This window comes from Etheostoma spectabile, chromosome 2 (assembly GCF_008692095.1).
Source record: "Etheostoma spectabile isolate EspeVRDwgs_2016 chromosome 2, UIUC_Espe_1.0, whole genome shotgun sequence".
Taxonomy (NCBI): Eukaryota; Metazoa; Chordata; class Actinopteri; order Perciformes; family Percidae; genus Etheostoma; species Etheostoma spectabile.
Window position 1 is genome coordinate 11985753 of NC_045734.1, and position 25843 is coordinate 12011595.

The following is a 25843-nucleotide window of genomic DNA, read 5'->3' on the forward strand; positions in this document are numbered from 1 at the left end:
TTTAAGGTTTTCAGAACATCTTAAACTGTGTTTCAACAGAGAGAAGACCTGTATGAAGATATTACATTTGCCTGAATGTGTGTGACATTTAGATGCCACACACATTAGATGTTTAGGTGTTTTTGAAATAATTAATTGACAGAGGGTGTTACTGTGAAGGAGAGAATAGAATAGACATGTGATGCTACAGTTTCCACTCAACCTTGGTGAAGTAAAAATCACAAGAAATCACACTCTGGGTTAAAATAACCATTTTATACTGTTAATATTAAACGTATATTTTTTGTATCTAACTTGGGAAACATCTGGGTCTGCAACTATAAATTATTTTAATTAGTGATTATGTCTTTATTTAAATTAATTATTCAATTAGAAGATCATTAAAATGTTCTTCACACACCAAAAAGGGGCATCTTCAAATTTCCTTGGGGAACTGAATTCTCTGATGATCAATAATTGACTAATTGTTTCAGGTATGTCTCATTCTGGAAATAAACACTGAAGATAAATGGAGTGGCATACATCTTGCTTTCTAACCAGTGGTTATATCACTTGAAATTAGTTACTTTCAGGTTGCACTTTAAATATCCTTTATATGTATCACATAATGTCTGTTATATAAAACTGCAACATAATTTACAATTTCTAGAGCCTTCCTGTGTATAATTGGGTGAAGTCATCCTTTTTTCTTATTGTTTAAGGGTTTTTACTCTGAATACAAGAGGAACATAAAAGATGTGCTCTCCAAAAGGAAGAACAACCTCTCCACAATATAATGTGCATGATAAAACCAATACATTTACATACCAGCACTATTACACAATAGAGACACTACAGGTTAAACTCTTAACAAGCTTTGTGACAAAGTCTTCCTCATTACACACTTATTTCACAGCGAAAATGATCCCACTAATTTGTGACTAAGGACTGTTAAGAGGGTTCGAAATCCGTTTTAAATGGATTTGAGGTTTGAAGAGGATGTTGTCTTTCTGAGCAGAAGGAAGAATGGATGAATGAAGTTCACACACTTAGGTGAGAGGGACCATCATCTTGAGGGTGCTACAAATATATTACTCCTCTGAATTAATTAGTTTGTCTTGAGCGACTGCTGGTCCACATGGAATTCTTTTATTGTGAGCAAGAGATGAGTGCTGCTATTTAAAATGTTCTACACTTTGGTGTAAAGAAAACAAGGTAAAGGAAGGTAAAAGGGGACAAAAATGTAATAGCAAAGAAATTAGTTTTTGTTTGGGCTTCACATTGTGTTGTGGGGGTTGTCACAAAATTGCTTGGCGGCATTTGTGCACCTTAGGATACGCAGGATGTATTATGGAACAATGACACAAACAGTTTGACACAGGGTTGATTAAAGCACCATTCTATCGAGAACAGGGAACAATTTAGGCAAAGATTAATCAAAAACTTAAAACAGAGAAATAAATAAATTTGGGTTAAATGACAAAATGCAGAGATAATAAATGGACATAACATGTCTGCATTTATCTTTTCACATACACTCTCTTCTATTTGGACCAACCCTAATCATACTCATCCTACAGCGTTCCTAAACCCTGACAATGGACTGTGAGCAAAGTTTACTTTGTCTAATTTATCCAATTTAGGGAAGCTAATCTGTGAAGGGGCTGTCCCAACATCACATCTAAAGAATAAACATTGTGATACGTTTGAACTCTGGAAACTTACAAACCGTAACACGAAAAGCAGAAACTACAACACTTCAAGTGTTAATAGTATGTTATTTTCAAACACATTTCTTAAGTGTCCTAAGTCATATGTAATGCTGTGTTGACTGTGTAATTAATAAGAAAGTGTACAAAGATTTAAGTGTCTTTAGGGTATAATAAGACATAAAAGGTATATTTATACGTGTGGGGGTAGATATGATGCATCAAACTAGCTTAAGTAGGTTGTGTTGGGGGAGTTCCGTACAGAATTGTAAATACCAATTAGTGCAGTAACAAGGATACCCAAATTATAGCTTGGCTGTCACATTTATTAGACTGTCCCTCATACCAGAATTAAACAAAGTATCATCATCCCCATAGGAAGTGCAACACAGTAACTAATATGGTAAATACTCACATTAAAAAAATATAAAGAAGAAAATATATACAGTAAGTATATATACTGTAAGTTAGACCAACAATAAATTAAGTTACTTAGAGTGTTGTTAGCAACACATTAGCCTCAGACAGCTAGTATATTAGCTAGCTTGAATAGTAATAAACTAATTGCGGAAAAACTAAACATTCACAAAACAGCTCTGACATCACTGATAGGTCGCAAAATTAATAGTCAGAGCATTGCATTGTGGGACATACAATGCCCACAGCTTTTTCGTTCGGCACTACATGTAGAATAAATGTCACACTCACACAATTTGAACAACCAAAAAAAAAGTGATGTGAGTGTAGTGTATTTTATGTACAATATTTTTAGCATATATTCCATGATATCACTTTTAATTCTCTGTTGTTTGGAGTAAAATATATTTTCACCATTTACCATTTGGAGACATTTGTAAAATCTGGCAACTAAAGTGAAGTCTTTGTTTGGTGTGATGAACCCATCACTTCCACTCTGTTACAAGTTTGTTATTAAGAAATATTCAGTGTAGCCAATGACAAAAACGGCCTATGCCGGGGACTTACTGGTATATTTAGACCAGCATTCTGCTCTGTGCCAAGCCTTTCCAAACCACACAAGTTGTTAGTATATATTATTAGATGATAACCACACAAGGACAACTGTTGGTGAGTTTCAAAAACAGTCATGTCTCTCACATGGGATCATGGCCAAACAGCAATAACTCCCCCCTTTATACTCATCTTTCTCTCTCCATATTTCCATAACAGCACCATATTTGCCCTCATATTCTCCTCCAGTCTTCAGTTTCACCCCACTCCTCTTTCTCATGAACCTAGCTCCCTCTGCCTCTGTGTCTCTCACCCTCCAACCCCACTCCCACCATGTCCATTCCTTCGTCCCCCACTGACTTTGTGTCTCCAGGTCTTCCTGATTGGTCATGGGGATTTCTCCTCGTTCTCCACGGCAGTGTGTTTATTTATGTGTGTGTGTATGTGTGTGTGTGTGTGACTGTGATTGTCCACCTTGGCTGCTCTGCCATGGGCACTGCCCTGACTGCGGGTGAGAAAACGTTAGCTGCATTACGCTGTCTCTTTTGTTGTTGCTTTTACACACAGGCTCACACACATATGCTTTTCACTCATATAGTCAATCTCTTTAACGTTAATTAAAACAGGCCAACAGCCAATAGTGGCACCAAAGAGAAGAAGAGGGGAAACACTTAAATAATCTCCTTTCCCCTGAGCCCTCAGTCTCTAAGTCTGCTCAGGGACACTCAGTGTGCATCCCAGCCTGTTGGATTTGAGGCAGGAGGATTGTATTAACATTTTGACTAAATATTTTGATTTTAAACAGGAGACCCATGAGATTGAGCGTTATGAGGGAATAAACAGCCAACATGATCTTCTTTGAGGAAGGAAACCCATAGCCCTGTTGACCCATAGCCCTGTTGTTATGTGCTGGATAATGTTGCTAGTATTATTGAATATGTCCCAAACACAATGGAATATGTAATATTACTTGTACATATTAAAACAACCTTCATTGTTCTGCATAATTGTTAAGTTTGTGGTGTTATTTCTTTTAAAAGGGCAAGGCTGGCATTATTCTATTTTTGTCTTATTGTCAACCAATGCATTGAAAAACCAAAACCAGTATTGAGGTGTCGTATCTGTGCCATAGAGCTCCATTGTGGTCTTAAAAAAAATAAAAACACAGTAGGCACACCTTTGCACTTGGTGACATGTTCTTCATTAAAATTACACTAGTTTATTTTCAGTCCCACATTCATGCATCATCCTGCATCATAAATACTCACTAGAGCAATCATTTTGCATTAATTTGCAGGGAGAAATAGTCTTCAGTAAATGCATTTACTTTTGTCTGAGTAGTGTTTCCTATAAACTACAGTGACCAAGTGAAACTATAAATTTGAGATTCATTTTTTATTATTTATGTATTCAGTAGTAACCAACGGCCTTGGTTAGACACACTTACACGTAGTTGTTTTGGGTCTTTAAATGGGATTTGTTGACAATAACAAAATATGTTGTAGAATAACATTAGCCTTAGTGATACAGCAATAAAGATCAGACAAAATCATAAAAAATTATATAATAGTAAGCAAATGTATCGTTCAAACTTTTATTGTACGGTGTCATACAAATCTCTGCTGGTGCTAATCAAAGTAAACCTACTAAACTTAACTCATTTCATTTTATCTTATCTTTCTGAGTTCTTATTTCCCCTTTACAAAAAAAATGGCTGGTTTTCCAGTTTGTTTAAATAACTTGAGAATAATAAGAATAAATAATAAAATCCTAATCAGAATTTCAGTCTGAATCCCATGCTGGAGTCAGAAGTAACCAGTGGTCCCGTGCTGGTGAGTTTTGACCCTAATATTTGTGGTTTTAACCCTGTCTGACACTCATAATCTCCATTATCTTTGAGTGTCTACTGGTCTAAGGTCTAAGACGGTAGGGGACCAAAGGAATAAAAAGATGCTCTTCACAGTTGCTTCTTAACAGATAAAATCAGTGACTGTATTGGTGATGGAGCTGTGCGTAACGGCTTTGCATGTGTGGATGTTTATGTGTGTGGTTGGGGGGGTGTCTAACTGTCTGACACCTGCAGCTCTTCATACTCAAAATGCAAATCCATGCCCAAACCCCCTCCACAACCCCTCCTTCAATCTCCGAGATCCAAGGTTACTGAGCAACGACTTTCGCAAATCTAGATCAGATTTAAATAATAGTACAAAAAGACTTTCAGCAGCACAAAACAAGGAGTCTAGTAATATGAGAAGGACATATTCTATAGGTCAACATACTCTGTCAAGTCTGCTCCAACCTATGCAAATGGTTACGAGATACTATTTAGATGAAAATTATACATGAGCAGCAGTTGTTGAGTTTTACAAAAAAGTCCTTTTTGGAAATAATAGAAGAGGGACATTTGCTGAAACTCCCTCAATCAGACAAACAGTGATAACAATCCAGAGATCTTGAGAAATAGTTTACTTTTACATTGCAATAAAAAGATTGAAAGAGGTGTAAATAACTTGAAGTTAAACATTGGCATACAACCAGGCAATCCGTGACAGATCAGAAGGGAGATGCTTTAAAGGAGAAAGATGTGAACTGGATAAGTCTATGTGCTGTGAAACTGAAAAAACAATACAAATTTTGCTCACCAAAAAGCAGGTGCAAGCTCTTGTGTCAGCAAGCATCTGCCTAACTGAAGAGTTGAAGTGAACAAGATGCTGAATCCCTTACCAGCTCTGAGGTTGCAGCTGAGCCTGACCTCTGACCTGGCTGGTTGGGGCTAGGAATATGCGGGAAACAAGTGGTGCATTATTTGTATTGTTGTGAGTGGCTAGTGGAGTAATTGAGGAAAAGCACCTGTTTCCCTAGTGCTAGTGGACGCTAGTGATTAGGGTGACCAAGCGTCCTCTTCTGCCCAGACATGTCCACTTTTAACGTAGGCTACTGTCCAGGGCGTCCGGGGGGGGGGGGGTATAAATTCATGAAAACTGTTTTATACATACTGTTTTTTTTATAAGCATGTACTTAAACTGACTGGCGCTTTGCACACAATACTATACGGTACTTTGTTACGTGACGTAATTCCCAAGAGGCTGCCGTACGGGCGGCACTGCAAAGCGCACATACAGGGAGCAGATCAGGCAGCGGAGCAGCGTTGAACAAAAAATGCGAAGCGCAAGTGCAGCTTCACAGTTGACCTGCAAAAAAACCTTTCCACGTACCGTCCCGGTCGGGACAAGCGGGAGGCGGAGTGCACCATGTGCAAAGCTAGCACATTTGTTTCAGTGTGTAATAAAGGTGCTCACATGGACACCGAAAAACCTTATCTTATTGAATTGAAAAGGTTTTAAGAGATATTTAGTTGAAGCTGGATTTTGAAGCTGACACAGAATAGGTCATATTTAGAACATTATTTCATATTTATTGATTTGAAAAGAGCTATTATTTTGTTACAGGTTGTTACATATTTTATTTTATTACATAAGTTATTTCTACACCATTGAGGCATAATAAAGCATGTGCATTAACCGCTGAGAAGCCTGTCTGAATTTGTGTTTCGAGGCCGGCCGAGTGTCTTCTTTTTTGGAAATCAAAATATGTTCAGCCTACTAGTGATGTCCTGTAAAGTCACCCAGCTCTCTAGTGCCTCCCACTGACTATAAGACAGCACAACACCGCAGGATGGAGCTGGGGAAGTAGAACCACCATCAAAGAAAGCTTTTAATAAGCAATGACCCCAGTTTACTTTGTACGTTACGTCACTCAGTCTCAATGTTTTCTCCCATCATAATAGCTACAGAAACTCAATTAATAGTGGGAAACAAAATCTATAAAACACAGTTGAATTGTTTCTTAAGAAAAAGTTGGGTGATTACTGATAACGGAAAACAGGAGTGTATGGCTATTAATTGTTCCATATCATAATTAAGATAAGACAAACCTTTATTGATCTTAAGTTGTTAAAAAGGAAGCAGCACAAAGACGGCAACAGATACTAGGGTAAAGTAAGATAATAAATTATAAAGAGGTATATGAAAAACTAAACTAAGAATATAATTTAAAAAAAGAGAAAAAACTATACAAGAACATATGGTGAGAAAAATTGTAATTGTAGTAGTCTCAATGTGATATTTTTAAGTGATATTTATAAGAATTGTATAATTATAATTAGGTTTTTATCAGTGGTGTTATTAGTTGGATCTTGAAACTGTGAGTTTGCCCGTGCATGACTACAGGCAAGTAGCGCCACCAAGTGGCCATGGGGGGCAGTTACAGTCCTGAGAAGAAAAAAGGTTGAAACCTCAAAAACTGTTCTAATGTATTGCATTTGAATCTTAATTTATTTCGCTATACGAGATATTCTTGGGTTTCATACTTTTCATCATACATTTGACACTGCTATAACAAAAAACATTTTGAGACGAGTTTAGTTTGAAAAGACTTTATTAAATAAACAAAGAATACATTTTTTAAATGTGTGTTATTGTAAAATCGTTACTGCGCTTCTCGCCACAAGGAAATTTGCAACATTGTATATATTTCATAGCAAATTGAACGCCATTGCCCACGTTTAGTTATTACATGAATGGAGTAGCCTTGGAATCAAACCACACCGCTAAATGTCTAACGTATATTCAGACAACTTGGCTTCGTTTTTGGATCATATTGCTTATGTCCACGAGACAGTTATATGTCCCACTTGTCAAGTCAGTAGAATTACATTTCCGGAACGATTTTACGCAACACAATTGACTGAAACCAGGTTGTTAATTTATGTTGGCAACTTATTTTGAAAAGAAAAACGGTCTTTTCCGCTCTTACTTTCTTCCTTCCTCGAGTTGACTTGACGCAAGTTTTCAACAGGTGCCAAAAATGAATGTGCAGCAAAACTGTCAGTAGGCCGAGTGGAAAAGAACAGACTTAAATCAAATAGAATTAGAGAAAGTTGTGGGTGGTGATTTAACGGAATGATTAATTTCCTTATTTTCCTTTTAGTATGCCATTCATCTGACCTCTGACCCAGAATAAGCAGGTTGTATTCAACCTGTCAACCTGAAGTGACATCCCCTTGGTCTAATGAAATGTGGGTTTCAATTTGGGAATTGTCTTTAGCGGCCTAAAGCATGTTTATATGTTAAAATAATGAGATAAAGGAAATCCCAGTTCGTAAGTATCTGTATTTGTCAGGGTCATTTACACCAATGCTGTATCATCTTTAAAATAGTCTATACACTGTAGAATGACAGAATGACAATGTTCAGTTGGTCCCATTTAGGATACACTACATAGAACTCCTTTCTTCATTTAAAGGCTTCTGGAAACTCATTTGACCCATAAGTGTATGTCTGGATTATGGATGAGAAGCCTGGGCCAGCAGGGATGAAGGTAATATACTTTACTCTGATTAGGATTAGGTTAGATTAAAAATAAACATATGTTTTAATCATAATGAAATTACACATATTGTGTCCTTTAAACGTCCCCGGCTTGGCCTATCTTGATTTCAGGAACATGGCGCACGTCTTGAACTTCAAACTCGGATATGTATTCAGCCTCGTTCATCTGTTTGCCAAAACGCAAATCCATCACTCAAAATTCTCGCGATATACGGCGCCGGTATATAAGGACAAATCGGGGGTGCCTCGTCCACTTCGAGGGGCGTTGGGTTTCCTGGAGGACCTTGTAGACGTTTGGAAAAGTCAGGGGTCTCATATCTCCACAAGAAAGATCCAACCATGTCAGACGCGGTGGTTAGTTTCCTGAAGGACTTTTTGGCCGGTGGCGTTGCCGCTGCCATCTCTAAAACAGCTGTCGCTCCCATTGAGAGAGTCAAGTTGTTGCTGCAGGTAAACTAATTGAACAAAATGTTGCCCAACGCATGGCTTCATGGTTATTCTTGTGTGCGTAAAGTGTGCGTAAATGTTGGGTTACTGATAAACCAAACGCTAAAATGTAAATCTAAAATGGGTTTTTGAGAACAAAAAGTCTAAATGTGCTATGGTCTGGTGCGTAATGTCAAGGGGGCACGTGAGAGGTCCTGCGTCAATGTGGGGATGGTTTTACGCACTGCACTTTGTAATGTTGCTGATGGCGATGGTGACGAGGCCTCCTAATGTGTGTCAATAAAATGGACATAATAGTAGGTTGTGATCAATTGGTACGTTTGTTAAGTGTATTATTACCACAAAATGACAGATGTTCGCACTGATATTTAGTGAAATTGAATTGCTAAATTTAACTTGAACTATGTAATTTAATACACATCGGATTCTCAAGTGACAAGAGTGTGCATGTGTGCACTGGTAGGCCTACAACTACACAACGTAATGCCTGGCGGACTATTAAGTAAAGCCAAGACGTTTTTTTTTTTTTTTTAGTTAATAGAACATGAAGCATGCCAACGTTCCTTTACACAATTTTTTCAAAGATAATTATTCACATTTAAGGTAGTTAATATGTGTCTTTATAATGTTTTTATTATCTTCATGTAGGTCCAGCATGCCAGCAAACAGATCACTGCAGAGATGCAGTACAAGGGAATTATGGACTGTGTGGTAAGGATCCCAAAGGAGCAGGGCTTTATTTCCTTCTGGAGAGGCAACCTGGCCAACGTGATCCGTTATTTCCCCACCCAAGCCCTCAACTTCGCCTTTAAAGACAAGTACAAGAAGATCTTCCTTGGCGGTGTTGACCAAAAAACACAATTCTGGCGTTACTTCGCTGGTAATCTCGCATCTGGCGGTGCCGCTGGTGCGACTTCGCTCTGCTTCGTCTACCCTTTGGACTTCGCTAGAACAAGACTCGCTGCCGACATCGGCAAAGGCGCAGCTGAGAGAGAGTTCACCGGTCTTGGAAACTGCCTCACCAAGATCTTCAAAACCGATGGCCTCAGGGGTCTTTACCTCGGATTCAACGTGTCAGTGCAGGGAATTATCATCTACAGAGCGGCCTACTTCGGTTGCTTCGACACAGCTAAAGGTGCGCACATCTGGTCGACCTGATTTTATCATGTTTTTACTGTTTGTGAATTTAGTTTTTCATTGACTCCTCCCTCGTACAGGTATGCTGCCAGATCCCAAGAACACTCACATCGTCATCACCTGGATGATCGCCCAGACTGTCACCGCTGCAGCTGGTATTGTCTCATACCCCTTCGACACCGTCAGACGTCGTATGATGATGCAGTCTGGACGCAAAGGAGGTGAGTGTCACTCATGCTTGAGGAATAATGTCCTACTGATGGATTTGCATTTTACGCATGAAACTATGGGCATTGTGCGTCACTATTCATGTCTCCATTTCCACAGCTGACATCATGTACACGGGCACAATCGACTGCTGGAAGAAGATCCTTAAGGATGAGGGAGCAAAAGCCTTCTTTAAGGGTGCCTGGTCCAACGTGATCAGAGGCATGGGTGGTGCCTTTGTGTTGGTGCTGTACGACGAGATCAAGAAGTACACATAAACTTTTTAATCTCCCAGTCCCCAAGGAAACCCTTCACTTGGTTTATGTCTTAATTATTGTGATAGAGTGATAACAGCTTGTTGTGAATTACAATGTGGGCATGTGCAGGTAGGTATGTATACTTGACCTGGGTTAACATGCCTCCTCATACATCTGTATATATCCCATCTACAACGCACAAACAGTCTTTTAGTGGGACAAAGTCAAGCCAGTGTTTCAGTGTAGATGTGATGATGCAAAAGATGTCACTACCTGTCATATATGAAGAGTCAAGTCTGTAAAGCAGTTGCTGAGGCCCATGTGTTGTTACGTTGTGACCACTCTGACCCATGTAACCCACTTCACACATCATTTATTAAGAATAAAGATTTATTAATGTCATAGTTCATTACTTTTATGCATGTTCTGTTGTAGTGGCAACATTTCATCTGCATTTAAATAGGCCTGTTTCTTGTTTTTTTTATAGCAAACCTTTTGACTCATTGTAAGACAAAAATGTATTATTCACACCTGCTTTTCTTACTGTGACATGTCAAATGTCTTTAGTAAAAAAAATTTAAGAACACATTGCAGTAACAAATTCAGTAATTAGGATTCTGTCAAAATATCCACAATGTTTATATGGAAAACATCCAGTAACTGTACCCTGATTTTCACTCGGCAAAGGTCACCTGCACTGTTGACAACCAATATCTAGCATAAGATATCAACCATAAAGTATCTGAGAGGTTTGTACCACAGCACTTTTGGGTTTTGTAAAGAACCTCTAATAATGTGTAAAATATTCAAGTTCCACAGAAATATATTGAGTAGTTTCATGTCCAACCACTCCCCTAACCAAAAAGCTATTGTTTGTACCGGTTATGGCATGTGCTCAATTGGTACAAGTATGTTTTAGAAGAGATTATTAAAAAAAAAAAATCTTTCCACCATTATACTCTTTAAAGTTGTAAAAAAGCAAACTGCTGGAACCAGCAGCTTTACCTTATAAGCAACAGAATAAATAAAACACCCAACTCATATTTCAAATATATATTTTTTATTGTTTAAAAACATAATTATCTAGTGCATCAATTGTACAAATATGCGAAAAGGGGGCAAACAAAAAACATTGCACATATAATGGAAACGTCACTCACTGAAATAATGAATTGTTTGTTTCTTACAAAAATATAGCTAGCTAACCGTCGTAAAGAGTTACTGCAGTACTCAAAACCCATAACTACTCAAATGCATTACTATAGCTCTGAGCTCCTAGTACCATTTGCTATATTTGAGCATCAAAACAATATAAAAAAAAGTCCTTCTTTATAATTGATAAGCAGCACAACACAAATCACTGAATAGTTGATTAAGTGAACTAAAAGGTATGGTGAACCCATGCCTGTGAAAAAAAAGATTCTTTGCAAGATTCTTTGCAACATAACCTTTTGTGATAAATGGATACCAACAGATACAGTATCACTAAATGTAACCAGCGATGTGCTTCTTTGTATATTAGATATCTGGCATAGTTCTCAGCACCAGGCTGGTTGAGCTGCACTGAGTTTTTTTTGACCTGGGTATGGGTGTTTTCCCGGAGTCAGTGGTAGTGGAAACTGCTCTGGAGCTGTGGTGGGCAGAACTGTCCGTCCTGGGACCTGCTGATGAGAACAACAGAGAGATATTTTCTGATTTCAGATTTACTGTTTCGTATTAAAATCAGAAACCGAATGCACCTTTGGAATTACTATTAAGAATCTTACATGCGCACACACACGTTTATTAGCAACTGGTTCCACTGTTGGCAAAATATTAAAGTTTGACCTTAAACACGACAAGAAATTAAGTTTGCACAATTTGAAAAAAATATAATTACAAACATTATTACAAACTCTTCAACCAGTACATTTATTTAAACAAACTAAAAAATGTTGACTGTGACAAGAAGATCATCAGAAAATGCATAATTTATTATGTATAAATTAATGGGTGATTCTTACCAGCATCGGTCATCCCCAGCTGCTTTTTACTGTATAAAAGTCTTCTTCTGTTAATTTAATTTCTGCAACCATCTGATGGCAGCCGCTCAGACATGTGTGGTAAATCTGCAGCCTTCAATTTGAGAAGAGCAGCGAAGTGCCACCTGCTGGTTCTCATTGTTTACCTTGATTAAATCATTACAAGTGATCAGGCTGCTACAAAATAACTACACACATTTCTGCTGGAGTCACACTGCTCTTGTGGGATCAAAACACAGGGATGGCAGCAGAGCTGCTTTCATTTTGTGCAGCAACCTCACAAGTCAGATCATCTCAAAGTGATTAGCCACATCTCCTGATAGTGTGGTTTGTTGGTATATATTAAATACCTTGGAGGTTGAAGAGATAGTTTAATATTTAAACAGTCTTCCTATCTGGTTGGCTGATGATGTTGTATGAGCTACTTAATCACCATGTTGATATACAGTTATACATGACACATTTTAAACACAGCAAAAGCTGGAAGATCTAGACCCAAGTTACCTACCTGAGGGAGTCTTGCTGGAAGACCTCTCTTTTCTGGCAGTGGACATACAGACAGAGTATGAAGGAGCGCCGGCATATCCAATGTGTCGCTGGTAGTCTTCCAGTTGCTCTGAACGCTTTAGGCCAGGTGTAGGCTTGACAGACTCCAGCCTTTTCAGGAGAGCCTGAAAGAAACGCAATGACATAGCTGACTTAGTAAGTAGTGATTCAAAACATACTGTGAATGCTAATTTTTCCACGGCAAACCAGGTTTGCCATGTGAATTTCCATTTCAGTCAGGTTCACCTTGGAAAGATGTGGGCATATACTGTATATACACAAAGTCAGAGCTGAATGCTTTTCGTGAAAATTATCACTTAAATATATAGGGGAATTTTATATATATATATATATATATATATATATATATGAGTATATGCTCTTAGCGTCATCATCTGGTTATGCCAGAATTCAGCCATAAAAAACTAAAAATACAGCAGGAGTTTTTTTTTTATGAACTGCTTTTCTAGCATTTGTTGAGCTACCAACATATAACATTACCATATGACATTTAAGAAGTGTGTATCATTCATGAAATAAACAAATATTTGACTCAGAAATAAAGAACATTTCCAAATTAAATTATGAAAACAGAAAAATATCTGGTGCTTAAACACAACCAAACAGCACGAGGAAAAACAGTGTAGGCTGTTGACATACAACAAGTGGCTGAATGTCATACATGCAGTCACAGTCCCACATACATGCTGTGGAAAACATCTCTCACTGTACAAGAACTACATAAAGCAAAAAGCTCAACAGTCAAGAGACTGTTTTTCTAAAGTTAAAGTCCACCGGAGGTCATAAAGGCACTGAAGGCTTCTAAATGCATTCAGACTGCTCACCTACTGCATTGCTAATTTATGAATAATTTCAAATATCTTCAAACTAAATGTAGCCCTCTGTATTTATATCACTTCTTTGATAGAAAATTAAGATATATTGTGGCCAATCTTGAAATACATAGAAGTAGTTTTACTTAGGCAGGGCAAACGGGGTGTCTTACATGTGTGCTGTGTGGGGTGGAAACACTCTGCACACGGCAGATTCAATTACTTGACTCTAAGAATAGAGAAGGCATGAAGCACTAATTACAGCAAGAGAGATGGACACAAGACAGAGAACAGTCTGTCCTGAAAATGACTGGAACATATCTTTGATAAAAACATCAAATAGCATTCATGTAAGATCTCTAATCAGCAATAATGACAAACGTGTGACAATATCGGTGAAGAAAATGCAAGTTTTCATTAGTCAAGGAGACAATAACACTTGGCTTTTTTTTTTTTTTTTTTTTTTTTTAAACACTGCTTTTTGTTTGCTTCTATTACAAAGTCGTCATGTAGAAGTGATGTATGGGGTGAGAGGCCAAAGCTGCAAAGGCAGAAATGTCATATAATGTCACTCCGTGGCACTGCTCGTGTCAAATGCTGCCATCTGCTGAAGTCCATCTGTGTCTGCTTTTAGGGGTGGCATTAGTCTGACACTGACTTAACCCAAATAACTAGTATCCTTAAATAAATTTAAACGTCAGGAGGCAAATATCTATTAAAATAAGTGATTCTAGAGACTTTCTAGACCTTCTAGAGACCCAGCAGCACCAATATCACCAATATCACTACCTGATGCTCAAATTAATTACTTTAGTTGTTTGTTTAATTTTAGAGTTTTGGAAATGTACCATCACAGATATGTTTCAACATTAATTTGCCTTTGTTAATAGGTCAATGTAAAGACACAGGACTAAAAGCCATGTGAGAAAGTTCATGGACAGATGGTACACTGCTTGGAAATAACAGACACACCAAAACACACTTTTTGCTTCACCCTAATTCACTAATTCTTCTTCATGTCCCAAGATTATATGCTACTCATCGAGAATCTGAGAATCAAAGAAAAAACAATTGTGATGTAATTTTGAAGGAGGGGCAGATTGTGCATTACAGCAATAACACCACAGACATAAAGAAAACTTTCTGTCATAACCAACTTTATTTTAAAAAGAGGCACTGAAGACCTTGAAAACAAAAAAGAAAAACCGAAGAATTAGAGTGACAGGAGTACCCTTATTCATATTAATGTTTAGGGTCCAGTCAGTGTTTATATTAATTTGAGTATCAATCCACACAAGAGACAAAACTCACCAGGTTCTCCCTCTCGATGCGTTGCTGCTCCCGCTGCCTGTTGAGGGCGCTGTGAGAGAGACGACTAAAAGGCAACTTGTTGGCCACATGGTTTTTTTTCCTCGCTGTACTTCCTGGTCTTGAACCTGGTGAATGGCGCGAAAGCTCCCGAAGAAGTCGCTGGTTCTCACGGTCAATGCGTCGGACCTCAGCATTGGTGAACGAGTAGTTCTTCCGGTTTCTCCCTCCAGGACAGTGGAAGACCAGTTTACCTCCAAGCTGACTCTCTGAAATGAGCGAGCCTGGTTTGGGAAAAGGACAAACCTAAATTACGAACATATTTAGGAACTACAGTTTAGAGTCTTAGAGGCAAACTAAAAATCAGGTAGATTACCATTAGCAATAGATACAGGTAGGTTTAATGCATGAAGAGAAAAAACAGTTTGTTACGCGTTGTTGTTATTTAGGTGAGATTGAAGATGAGGTCCACGACATTTTTTTTTTGCTGATTATATTATGTTTTAAGGGCTACTTTCTTCTGTTAAATGTCCGTCATTTGTTATAAGTTCTTCTGGAGGGATGATTATAAAAAAAACAACAACCTTGAGTTGTGTTTTAGAAAGGGGACCTTTTTTATTTTTTTATTTGATGACTTGGCACAGAGGACAAAGTTCTTTGTTGCAATGTTATATTACGTCATATGTAAGAAGTTATGTTCCTGGCTGACAAATGTTTCACCACTGCAAATGTATTTGTGGTGTCTTCTAAGTCCCTGTGGACAGGACACTTGAACAAGACACTTCATAATAACATAAAACCTTACCACACTCAAATCTGAACCAGCAGTTTTACAGGTGAGATCACTGGTTCCCCATCTAAGGGTCAGAATGTCTGACTTTCCTTTAGAATATACATTTTCTTCTTGTAATGTAATACATACCTCTTCAGTCTTTTAAACTCCTCTAAATCAAAACAATATGAGAATGAATGTTCACTATCTCTGTGAACTGCTCAAATGTCCACACTGGGCCCTTACTTGTGATGAGGTGCGTCACAGGTATTTTTGCTAATTTTAAGGGTTCACAAGCCAAACAACTATTGATATTAAGCAAAGAACATAGCAAACATAACTGACAGACAAGAAAGGCACAAGTTTACTCACACTCATGTACATCCTGGTCTGAGTCTACATCTTGATGTATGTCCTTAAGGCCACTGGAGGGCACACTCTCCTGGTGCTGCTGCTGCTCTTTAAGGCTTCCCTCTTCGGCCTCTGTGTGGTTCAGGTCCAACGACTGTAGAGGGCTGAAGTCAGGAGATGAGAGGGGGCTTACATCTGTCACTGTGTCTTCTGACTCCTCTGTATGGCCAATAGTCACATCCTGAGATCCTGCTGAGCCCACTCGAGTCCCTCTCCCTCCAGGGGATACAGAAGGTTTGTTGGGCCTGGGAAAGGTGGGGGATTCTAAACAGCTTCTCCCATTGCTACTGCTGAAGGAGCTTTCTGAGTCTATGTCTACGCTGCTCTCGGTTGACGTGGGGGATGGACTTCGGGTTCCCCGATTTCTTATCAGTTTTTTGGGAGATCGTTTATTTCTTCCTTTCAAGCCTGAGAGTTTAGATGGCAATGCTTCTTCTTCAGACTCATTTGGACTCTGGCTGTACATATCCTTATTAGCTACCTCTCTGGCTTCAGCCAACAAAGCCATAAACGTTCCATTGAGTCTTTTAGAGTGCAAATTAGAGTCCTCCTCACTATCACTGCTATTACTGAGGGCTTTGTCTGATGTACAGGCAACAGAGGATACAGCGGATGGCCTGCTCTTCTCTTCTTTCTTTGATTGACAGCTGTTCTCCTTCCTTTCTGCTCTGTTGCTTACTGGCTTCAGGTTTCTTTTTGTTCCATCAGTTCTCAGGGACCAGCCACTTTTTGTATTTTCAGTCTGTTTTGCATGAAGCCCCTCGTGTGTTGGTGGACTCTCCTTTTCAGCCTTCAAACTTTTCTCCAGCTGATCCACTCCATCTCTGCTGCTATCATCACAGTCGCTATCGAAAAACGAATGATCCACTTCACCTTCTAGCTCCCCGGGGCTAAACATGGCTGTCTTCCTTAGCACATTGGACCTGTAAGACAGTGGAAGATTAATATGTAAGATTATTTAAAAGTTAAAGAACAGTGCAGTGGTTTTTCATGTTTATACCATGTCGTGCTATTTTGTTTAATAGACTGCCTTTCTTTCTACTACTCCACTGCAACCATTGGGTTTAATTCAGTTCCATAAACATGAAAATTCATGAGCATACTCTTGAAACTTGCTTAAGTTGTGTAACACATCCAGAGAGAAAATCAAGTCGGCATTCATTTTTGTGACATTACTGCTGTGTGGTATCCGTAAGACTTGTTGAGCTGCACTTATGCAATATGGAAATGTATCTGTGGTGGAATACACATCTCAAGCAGGTTTCAAGATTTTGCTAATACATTGACAATTAGAAACAATTAATAACAAAACAAAGAACACATGTCTAGATGTAGCTAGCAGTGTCTGTAACGTTGGCTTAATCAAATTTAGCAATAGATTTGTAACGGTACTTTCAAACCTTTTACCCACCATGAAGTTAAGGCATCCTTTAAACTTTGAACACACACTTGATAACGTTATCTAGCTAGCTAGCTAGCTAAAGTATGCTAGCTAACTATGTCCATCAACTATGTTACACTGTACGTTTAACGTTAGCTAAGTTTAACTGTATGACAACGATATCTTACCTTTTGAAGGGTCGCCCAATAAACAATGCTTCACGTTACAGATGCATTTACTTCTTTAGCGAGAATGTGTTCCGTTGAGAAGACGAGTAACTGAAACGCAAAGTTGCAATATAAACAAAATGTTCTTTAGCTGGCTACAGCTGGCTGTTATCAGCGTGACATGGAGGCTAGTAACTAGGCACCGTCACTTCCTGGCAACGGCAGCTCTGGTGCAGAGTGTTACCGGTTACCACTCCCCAATGTAAACTGAGTGCAGATTTGAGTCGCGTATGCGTCATTTTGCGACAAGTGAAGTTGTGAGTTGCGCATGCGTGACTTTGCGACAAGTAGCATACAAGATGCTAACGAGAGACTTCTGTAATGTCAAAACAGTAACAATGGACTTCGTTCACTGCTGGCCGCAAGTTGGCAATCAAGCACAACAAAAGCTGTCAATTGAATGGCGTTCAATTGACAGCTTGAGCTAACGTTAGCAATCAATCTATCATAGATAGCTAAAACGTTAGCATACTATTTAAGCAGTTGCACATTTTTGTATTCCCATCCTGTAAGCTATATATTCAAATATTTTATTCCTAATATGTATATTTGGGATCAATAACAATCTACAAGCTATAAAACACAAGGCTGTCACTTGAATGGCATTTTGAGCTAACGTTAACATTCAAACAATCATAGATAGCTAAAACGTTTTTGAAATGATTCCCATCTTCTGTTATTGTTTGTAATGAGAAAAGTTTATTATTTCATGGATTTTACAAATTTCAGTATGACAGTTATGTCGTAAACCGTTTAAATCTGAGCATGCGCGACTTACATCGGCACTCGACTCACATTGGGGCGTGACACAGAGCAGTAGTGTTGTGTGTCAACATCCAAGACGAAATTCAAATTTGCTCTTTTATTTTGAAACAGATGTTTTGTACTATTAGTTATTGTATAGTATTGTTTCATTTCTGTAATGTCCTATTCTATATTAAAGTTTACTGACTTGTGCAATAATTTAGCTTTTTATTCCTCTTACTGTGTTTATTGTTATGCACCAAAACAAATTCCTTGTATGTGAAAACCTACATGGTGATAAACCTGATTCCGATTACATTGTCTTTGTCTCTTTGTGTTGTAAGCAAATTTCAATTTTTTTTTCTTTCTTGAGCAGCTTAATAATAATGCAGTGATTTGCCCTTTATTTAGCTAAAGGTTTAAACTACTAAAACATATCAAGAATCAGAACCGGTAGAGGAAAAGACAAGAGATTATTTAGTTTTCTTTGGGGATATTTTGTGCCAAAGTAACTGCTCCCCCTAGTGCATACCCATTAACAAGAAAGGGGATTATGTGAATGCGCGTCCCCTGACATTAGAATTTGTCACGGGTTTTCTCTTAACATCATTGTTAGACCTAGAAATGACAAACACCAATGAAATGCCAATGTCCTAGGACAATAGGACTTGGGTGATTCTATCGTATAAACCTGTGTCTGGTCACTGTCAGAGAATTTACATGCGTATGCAGGATGGGTAGAGATGGGGATTGGATGGGGGTTATTTCTGTGGTTGTCCAAAACTAACACAATACACCCATGGAGAAGAAAGGACATCAAAAAGTTTCTGCAAAATAAACCGTCCGGTCATAGCTCTAAAAACGTTTAAGAAAACTCAACATTTATGCGTACTGGTGAGAAGAGAAAAGCAGCTTTTGAGGACAAGTTCAGTTTCACTGTATTCATTTACTAGCATGCATATATATACACAGTGGTGCTCATTAGTTTACATGCCCATGCTTAAGTTGACTAAAAAGAGGAATAAAAAAAATAATATTTTGGAAATTTATCTTAATGCCTTAATTAAAAAATTAAGTAAAATCCGAACTTTAAGGACAGCAATTTTCTTTGTGAATGAATAATGTATTGTAAATAAATGTTCTTCCTTAAAATAGAGGGGGCATACGTATACATACCCCTATGTTATATTCCCATAGAGGCAGGCGGATTTTTATCATTATTATTATAATATATATATATATATATATATATATATATATATATATATATATAGACTGAGTATATATTTCTGTTAACAAATGAATACAAAACAATGTTTCTTCAATAGGAGTCCAATGGATGTTTGGGGCTTGTGTTTTTGGTGGTCTGTAATAGGGATGCAACTAACTTTTATTTTATTGTCTAGAAAATTTCATTACATTGTGAAAAAGGCCAATTATAATTTGCAATATAAAAAGTAACAAATCTCAGAATATTTGTCATTTTCTTGCTTAGAAAATTACCAAAACGATTAATGTATTTATAGTATATTTATATTTATAAAAGATTAGCTGTTCATCAGCAAATCAGTTCTCTTGTCCGTAACTTAAAAAGATTTGAATAAGGAACAAAAAAAAAATGTAGGACAAAATATACTGTAGTTTAATTATTTGTACAATCAGCAATTTGTCTACCGGTAACATAAAGCAATGATAAAACTCTTGATGAACTGTATTTTTGAATGAAATGAGCCTGTTTAATATGCATTTTTCACGAGCCTCTGCCTTATTAAATAATGAAAAAATTCAGTACATGATACAAACAATTTCTCTTCTCCATACCAAACTACATTAATCTCTAGTTGTGCCTTTGTTGCTAAAACTAATTATGTAGGACTTGACCAAAAAACGTTAATTACAAGAATTTAACATCATTACAGAAATAAGTAACGCTGGACGCATAAACAAAGATCATAGTGTCACTCCAAAGTTTTGCGGCTGCTTTACCAATCTCAGATGATGTCCATCCAAAGGCTGGGAGAGCTTAGATGACCTTTGGCCTCTGAGGCATACACAGATTATAATACGCAGTTTGATCCCAAAAATCTGGTCCTTTCCAGCCACACCAGCCCTGGGAATGATAACACACATACCATATTCAACACTGCACAGTATGTGAAAAGGGAAATTTAGAGAAAGACATGCAGCCAGTGAAGTGGCTGTTACCTTGTCTGTGATAACTTGTAAGTCCTCTGCTCCTGTGTAATGTGGATCTAGAATGAGATAGCGGATCTGCCCGGTGGTCTCACTCCATGCCACACCTAGAATAGTGTGAGCTAAAACTCCCCCTCCTGCAACACAGGAAAAACTAACATGAAAAGATACCTTGACCATATATTACCAAGGCTGTTTGTGATGGGGAATTAAGATTTGCTACCCTGGTTAGACATACGTGCAGACAGCAAAATGTAGCCTATGTACTAACGTTAGGTTAAAAAAAATATCAAACTTCAATTTCTATATTTCTATATATACACACAAAATATATAAATCCAAGCACTTTTAATGATTCATCTCTGATATATGCCTATTTTCAAAACCTTTCAAGGCCTTAATCCCGCCCCCCCAAATACACAAATTTTCAAGCATTCCAAGGACCCGTGGGAACCATGTGTTATGGTTTTAAAGTTTGTGTAACCTGTTTAAGTTTAATTAAAAGGCCCAAATGCTTGTCTAGGAACAGTTAAGACTTCCAGCTTACCAATCATGATGGGAGTCCCTTCAGTAAGGAAGTGGTTGGCCAGTTCTCTGCCTTTGGATGCCAAGTCAGAACCTTGACTAATTAGTACAAACAATTATCAGTAGATGAATCCAAATAATTTGTCCATGCAGCACATCATTACACAAGTTGCAAAGGCGTGCCATTACACACCTCACAAACATGATCTTGGAAGTGACCCCAAGCAGGTGGTTTAGAACAGCCTGAACCTCAATGGATCCGATCCACTGGCGTGATCCAACAAAGGATGCCTGTTTGTCCCCGACATCCACTAAAGCCTGGGAAGGTGAGCGCCCATTAAAAGCAGTCACTTGAACATTTATATTGTATTGTGATAGTTTATGTTTATATTTAGTATGTGATTCATAGGACTGCTACTGTACCTGTTGGATCTCCTTGTGAGTTGGCACGGCCCGCTCTACGTAGCCTTGCTGCAGGAACCAGGAGCAGATGGTCTGGAGGGAGCGATAAGCACAGCCCCAGCCATTGTCATCCATATGGTTCTGCATGTAGTGGCGATAACTGTAGATCCCCTGGACCGAGTACACCTTGAAAAAAGATACACACATAAGGGAAGATAAATCTTAGGTTAGGTCTCTGCATCCATCTTCAAAAGATGAGAGAGAGTGTGACAGACTTTTATTTGGTGATTTGCCGCACCTTTCCGTTGTCCAGGGATGGATGTGTGAGGACCAGATGAGGGTTTCTGAGGTAACCATCTTTGTAAGGCTCATTGGGAAAGTGGTAAGCATTGGATCTTCTAAAATAGGGCCAGTCATTTGGTAGCTCAAACTGTTGATGCAGTTCCTACTTAGAAAGAGTTTTTGAGTACAATACAATGGAAAAAATATGTTAAAAGGAACATAAATAGGGAGTTAAGCAAAGACAAGGCTATGCTTTTAACTAAGGCAGTGTGTTTCATGCAAGTACAACCAGTGGGATCTACTGCCTGTTCGATAAATGTAGGATATGCTGTTTAAGCAAGTACAATTATAACAATCAATTTCAACATCAGGGGACCTACATGGTGCGTGCCTTTATGTTCGGGATTCTAAGGAATCTGGGTCTGGATCTGAGGCTCTTACCTTACGTTGGGTCTCTAGTTGGCTGTCAGGCACCCCTTCTGGGTAAACCACGGTCACTAGTCCTTTTGGCTCTGGAAGGAGGAAGTGGAACGGCTTAGGCACCAGCAGTGTGGTCCCCTTCATGTGTTGCAGGATGACTTTTTCCATCTGACACAGCTGATGAGTTAGCGCCTCCAACAGACGCTCAAAGGCACTGCAACACCAGAAGCACAGCGAGCAGAACTATTCATGGTAGTGGCTGGTGGTGAGTTCAAGTTTACCGACACTGATGCAGTATTATTTAAACATTTAGGTCAGTGATATCACATCAAATGTTTTTAAGGTAAGACATACTCTTTGATTGTGTCATTGCAGGTGGTATGGACGACACAGTCGATGGGAAGAGTTGCAGACAGGAAATGGGATTTCTGGACCGTTTTGCTGAGGATCGGCGCTGAAAGAGGGCCTGTCTTTGTTGCCTCCATCATCAGGCGAAGGTTAATGACACTCTGAATGACATCAGTGAAATTACATTTAAGCACAGACACCATAAAGATTATAAGGCATAAGTGAATATCCTTAGGTTTAGAGATTAAGCTATTGACTACGATATACAACAATTTTCATTATCAATTAATTGCTTTTGTCATTTTTTTTTTAATCAAAAATGTTAATAATTCCCTGGTTATAGCTTCTCAAATATGAGTGCACTTGCTGTTTTTCTTAAGACTTTTGTGATAGTAGACTAAATATCTTTGAGTTTTGGCCTGTTGGACAAACTAAATATGAGATTGTCTTGAACTTGGAGAAACTGTAACAGGCATTCTTTTGAAAATTGTATAGACTTAAACAATTAATCTGCAGTGTTTGCTAAAATAAACAACATTAGACAGACACTGAATACTAATCATGCTTCCCTGATTGTACTTCACAAAAATGCTGCTTTCCCTGTCCATAGAAAATTAATTTACAAAGAATATGTGTCAGTGTTACTACCACTAAACACTGAGTTACGCACAGTGGCTCCCTCTCTCTTACAGAAAACTATCCTCTGCTATGTTTTAGCAATTTTACAAACCAAACTGAATGTATTTTAGTCTGTTATGACAAAACAACACAGGTGAAGGTGTCACCTTTTGTTCTGCAAAACTGTAAAGGGCGTTTTTTTACCCTTTTTTCAGATGTTTTACAAACCAAGCCAGTTAATAAAAATAATATGAAGATTGATTGATAATGACAGTAATCGTTGTAACCCTAATTAGGTTATATCTAGTGGTTCAAATGGAGGAGAACAAAGTGTTTTTCCGCATTTCACAGCTTTCCCTCTTAGTACAGTTAATACAGACAAAAATCACAACTTCCAACCATCTCCATAAACATACCACTGCTGAACTTTTTTTGCTTTTCTTTTTTGCAGATCTCTTGCCAGCACTCTCTTGTTCATCTATCCTGAAATACATAAAAACCTAAATTAGAATTCATTTGGTTTTAAAGCAAAACAAAATTAACAAAAAGCTGAGGATTCCATATGACAAAAATACATTACACTGAACTTACTGTATCCATTGATGTATATCTTCACACAGCATATTTGGAGATATTTCTTCAGGTGTTGCATAAACACCTCTATTCGGCCAAATAATAACAGGACTGTCACAGATTGTTAGAACACAGGATTCAGATTTCACCTGGGAGTGAAGCATCTCAAAGGTTGTTGAGATGCATTTGTGCATTAGCAGTGCTGAAAGACATACAGACAGACAGACAATATTAGTCCATTACTAATAAAGTATAGGATAAGCCTCGGGCTTCAGCCTATTTCTTTTTGGGTTGTTTATTAGATTGTGTGAGATGGATAAGTGTAAATGTGTATAATAATATTTTGTCATATGCATACTCACACAAATTGTCATGCTTTGTTCATTATAATGTAGAGCAGGCTAAACCAAAATAAAATATTTATTCATTCATTCGTATATTTTTGCCTGCTGGTATTGTACTACTCTTACTGAAATATGTATTTAATACATGAATCAAATTAATTAATGTAACCAATGCACATCCTTTTGTGTGACACTGCACTTTATTAATGTTTATTAGTCTTTATCGAACAGGCATCAGCAGTTTACTTTGGTTTTGTTTAATTGTCTTCTCTACCAGTTTGTTTTTCTAATGTGTACAGCACTAAAGGAGTACTGTAAATGTAGAAAATGACAGTGAGTTCTACCTTGAAATTAATATGATGGTATGGGTCAGTTGCCCTGCTCTGCATGTGGCTGCAAGTAGAGCAGCTAAAACTGCTTTTCCCAAAGATTTATTTTGACATTAAAACCACCAGGAAGCAGTGCCGATGCTACAATTGGGAACACAAAAGTCCTTTATTATAATAATAATAATAATAATAAAGAAGTTAAATTAATTTAGAAAGTGTGGGAAATTAAAATTGCACAAACATTTATTAGTGGCTTCTAAAAAGAAATAGTTTAGGGTAGGTGTGTTTACACTGAGGGATGTGGGACTCTTGACCTCAGTACTTCTAAAATCCTGGTGATGGTCCTAGGAGTATTGTTATAAAAGTTACATAGCTAAGTTGGTAAGGCTTGGAGACAATGATACAGCAACCGGGAAGGACACATCAGCAAGGAAAGTGAACCCTGTGATCAAAATAGCCACTGCAACCATGCTAGCACGATTAAACAGTATGGTATGTTACTTTGGGAACCACTACGTTCAAATATATTGTAGTAAACATGTCCAAGAAATTAACGCTACCATCTGTGCGGTCCAGCTGACATTTGAACTCCAGTGGCCCTCTGACACGAAGGATGGTCCCTGTGTCGAAGGACTGTGAGACTGTAACAACCTGAGAGAACACAAGAGAAGTAACGTTAGGTAACCTGAGAGAGAACCAGATGACAGAGTTTATAACCCTAACGTATCAATAAGACCCCCTTGTGGTCTTAAATTGACTGCCATTGAACAGCTCCGCTGTCGGTAATCTTGTAAAATATGCTGAACAGAAAGAGGCATAAAGGTTTCGTTTAGCTAATTTATCAGTACACTTACCATCGTGGATTCGAGTAATGCTAAATAACTTAGCTAGCCGCTATTCTCTACCATGAATGTATTAAGAGAACGTTCTCTACGCGCTGAAGGCTGACATGTCTGTTGTAGGAAGTATTCTTCAACGTGTCTCTCGCTGCTGCATTCTATTGGACCACACTGACCCCGCCCACTTACGTTGCATTCAGGATAATTCGTAATTGGAAACGTTTGCTGAAGAACATGGAGGGGAAACAAAAAATCTCTGTTTCAAGAAAAACCCATTCATTTTCAAACTTACTTTGTAAAAGTACATCTGTATTATCAAGGACATGTATAAACGTACTTACTGTGAAGTCAGAATGGGTTCTGTCATTGTTACATAATCATATTTTATACTATTATTATTATTCATATTATTATTATTAGTGCAGTAACATCTAAGATGCATTTTAATGTTGTAGCTGGCTGAAGTAGAGCTAGCTGTATTTCTTTTTATACTGGTGGGTGAGTTAATTTCCTGTATAACAATGCATTGAATTTCATATGCTCATTAGTGGGTTTTTTTAAATCTTCATTTCTAAAAACTTGTAACTACAGGTACCTAATAAAAGTTGAGTAAAAAGTACAATTTTTAACTC

General features: G+C 38.0%; 3 protein-coding genes across 6 annotated transcripts; 1 reads left to right on the top strand and 2 right to left on the bottom strand.

The window, feature by feature from the left end:
* Positions 1 to 8287: 8287 nt before the first annotated feature.
* Positions 8288 to 10493, top strand: slc25a4 (solute carrier family 25 member 4). Its single transcript, XM_032532483.1, has 4 exons — positions 8288 to 8497; positions 9143 to 9629; positions 9712 to 9852; positions 9959 to 10493. Exons 1-4 carry the CDS (start codon positions 8387 to 8389, stop codon positions 10114 to 10116), a joined length of 897 nt encoding a protein of 298 aa, XP_032388374.1. The 5' UTR covers positions 8288 to 8386; the 3' UTR covers positions 10117 to 10493.
* A 927-nt stretch (positions 10494 to 11420) lies between these two features.
* On the bottom strand, positions 11421 to 17811 carry cfap97 (cilia and flagella associated protein 97). Of its 4 annotated transcripts, XR_004334410.1 has the most exons (6): positions 17556 to 17811; positions 15948 to 16909; positions 14807 to 15087; positions 12625 to 12787; positions 12099 to 12262; positions 11421 to 11759 (listed from the first exon to the last, which is right to left on the bottom strand). XR_004334410.1 is itself a non-coding variant. In XM_032531843.1 (5 exons), exons 2-5 carry the CDS (start codon positions 16882 to 16884, stop codon positions 11614 to 11616), a joined length of 1527 nt encoding a protein of 508 aa, XP_032387734.1. In that variant the 5' UTR covers positions 16885 to 16909; positions 17556 to 17811; the 3' UTR covers positions 11421 to 11613. The 4 variants fall into 4 exon arrangements, 3 of the variants coding, with proteins under 3 accessions (XP_032387734.1, XP_032387741.1, XP_032387726.1); XM_032531843.1 differs by lacking the exon at positions 12099 to 12262 and having other exon boundaries at positions 11421 to 11763; positions 12629 to 12787; XM_032531850.1 differs by lacking the exon at positions 12099 to 12262 and having other exon boundaries at positions 11421 to 11756.
* A 2148-nt stretch (positions 17812 to 19959) lies between these two features.
* On the bottom strand, positions 19960 to 25372 carry ufsp2 (ufm1-specific peptidase 2). Its single transcript, XM_032531876.1, has 12 exons — positions 25227 to 25372; positions 24933 to 25023; positions 23718 to 23901; positions 23543 to 23609; positions 22515 to 22669; positions 22182 to 22374; positions 21757 to 21903; positions 21480 to 21644; positions 21250 to 21374; positions 21079 to 21155; positions 20544 to 20668; positions 19960 to 20448 (listed from the first exon to the last, which is right to left on the bottom strand). The coding sequence occupies exons 1-12, from the start codon at positions 25227 to 25229 to the stop codon at positions 20362 to 20364; spliced, it is 1419 nt and encodes a 472-aa protein (XP_032387767.1). The 5' UTR covers positions 25230 to 25372; the 3' UTR covers positions 19960 to 20361.
* Positions 25373 to 25843: the final 471 nt, after the last annotated feature.

Coding starts and splice junctions, on each gene's coding strand:
- cfap97 (XM_032531843.1), bottom strand. CDS start 16,884: ATGTTTAGCCCCGGGGAGCTAGAAGGTGAAGTGGATCATTCGTTTTTC. Junction 15,088..15,947: donor AGACCAGGATGTACATGAGT/GTGAGTAAACTT, acceptor TTCCCAAACCAG/GCTCGCTCATTTCAGAGAGT. Junction 11,764..12,628: donor GGTCTTCCAGCAAGACTCCC/TCAGGTAGGTAA, acceptor CTGTTGTTCTCA/TCAGCAGGTCCCAGGACGGA.
- ufsp2 (XM_032531876.1), bottom strand. Junction 21,156..21,249: donor TCCAAGATCATGTTTGTGAG/GTGTGTAATGGC, acceptor TGTACTAATTAG/TCAAGGTTCTGACTTGGCAT. Junction 20,669..21,078: donor AGGGACTCCCATCATGATTG/GTAAGCTGGAAG, acceptor CCTGTGTTGCAG/GAGGGGGAGTTTTAGCTCAC.
- slc25a4 (XM_032532483.1), top strand. CDS start 8,387: ATGTCAGACGCGGTGGTTAGTTTCCTGAAGGACTTTTTGGCCGGTGGC. Junction 9,630..9,711: donor TTGCTTCGACACAGCTAAAG/GTGCGCACATCT, acceptor TCCCTCGTACAG/GTATGCTGCCAGATCCCAAG. Junction 9,853..9,958: donor GCAGTCTGGACGCAAAGGAG/GTGAGTGTCACT, acceptor CCATTTCCACAG/CTGACATCATGTACACGGGC.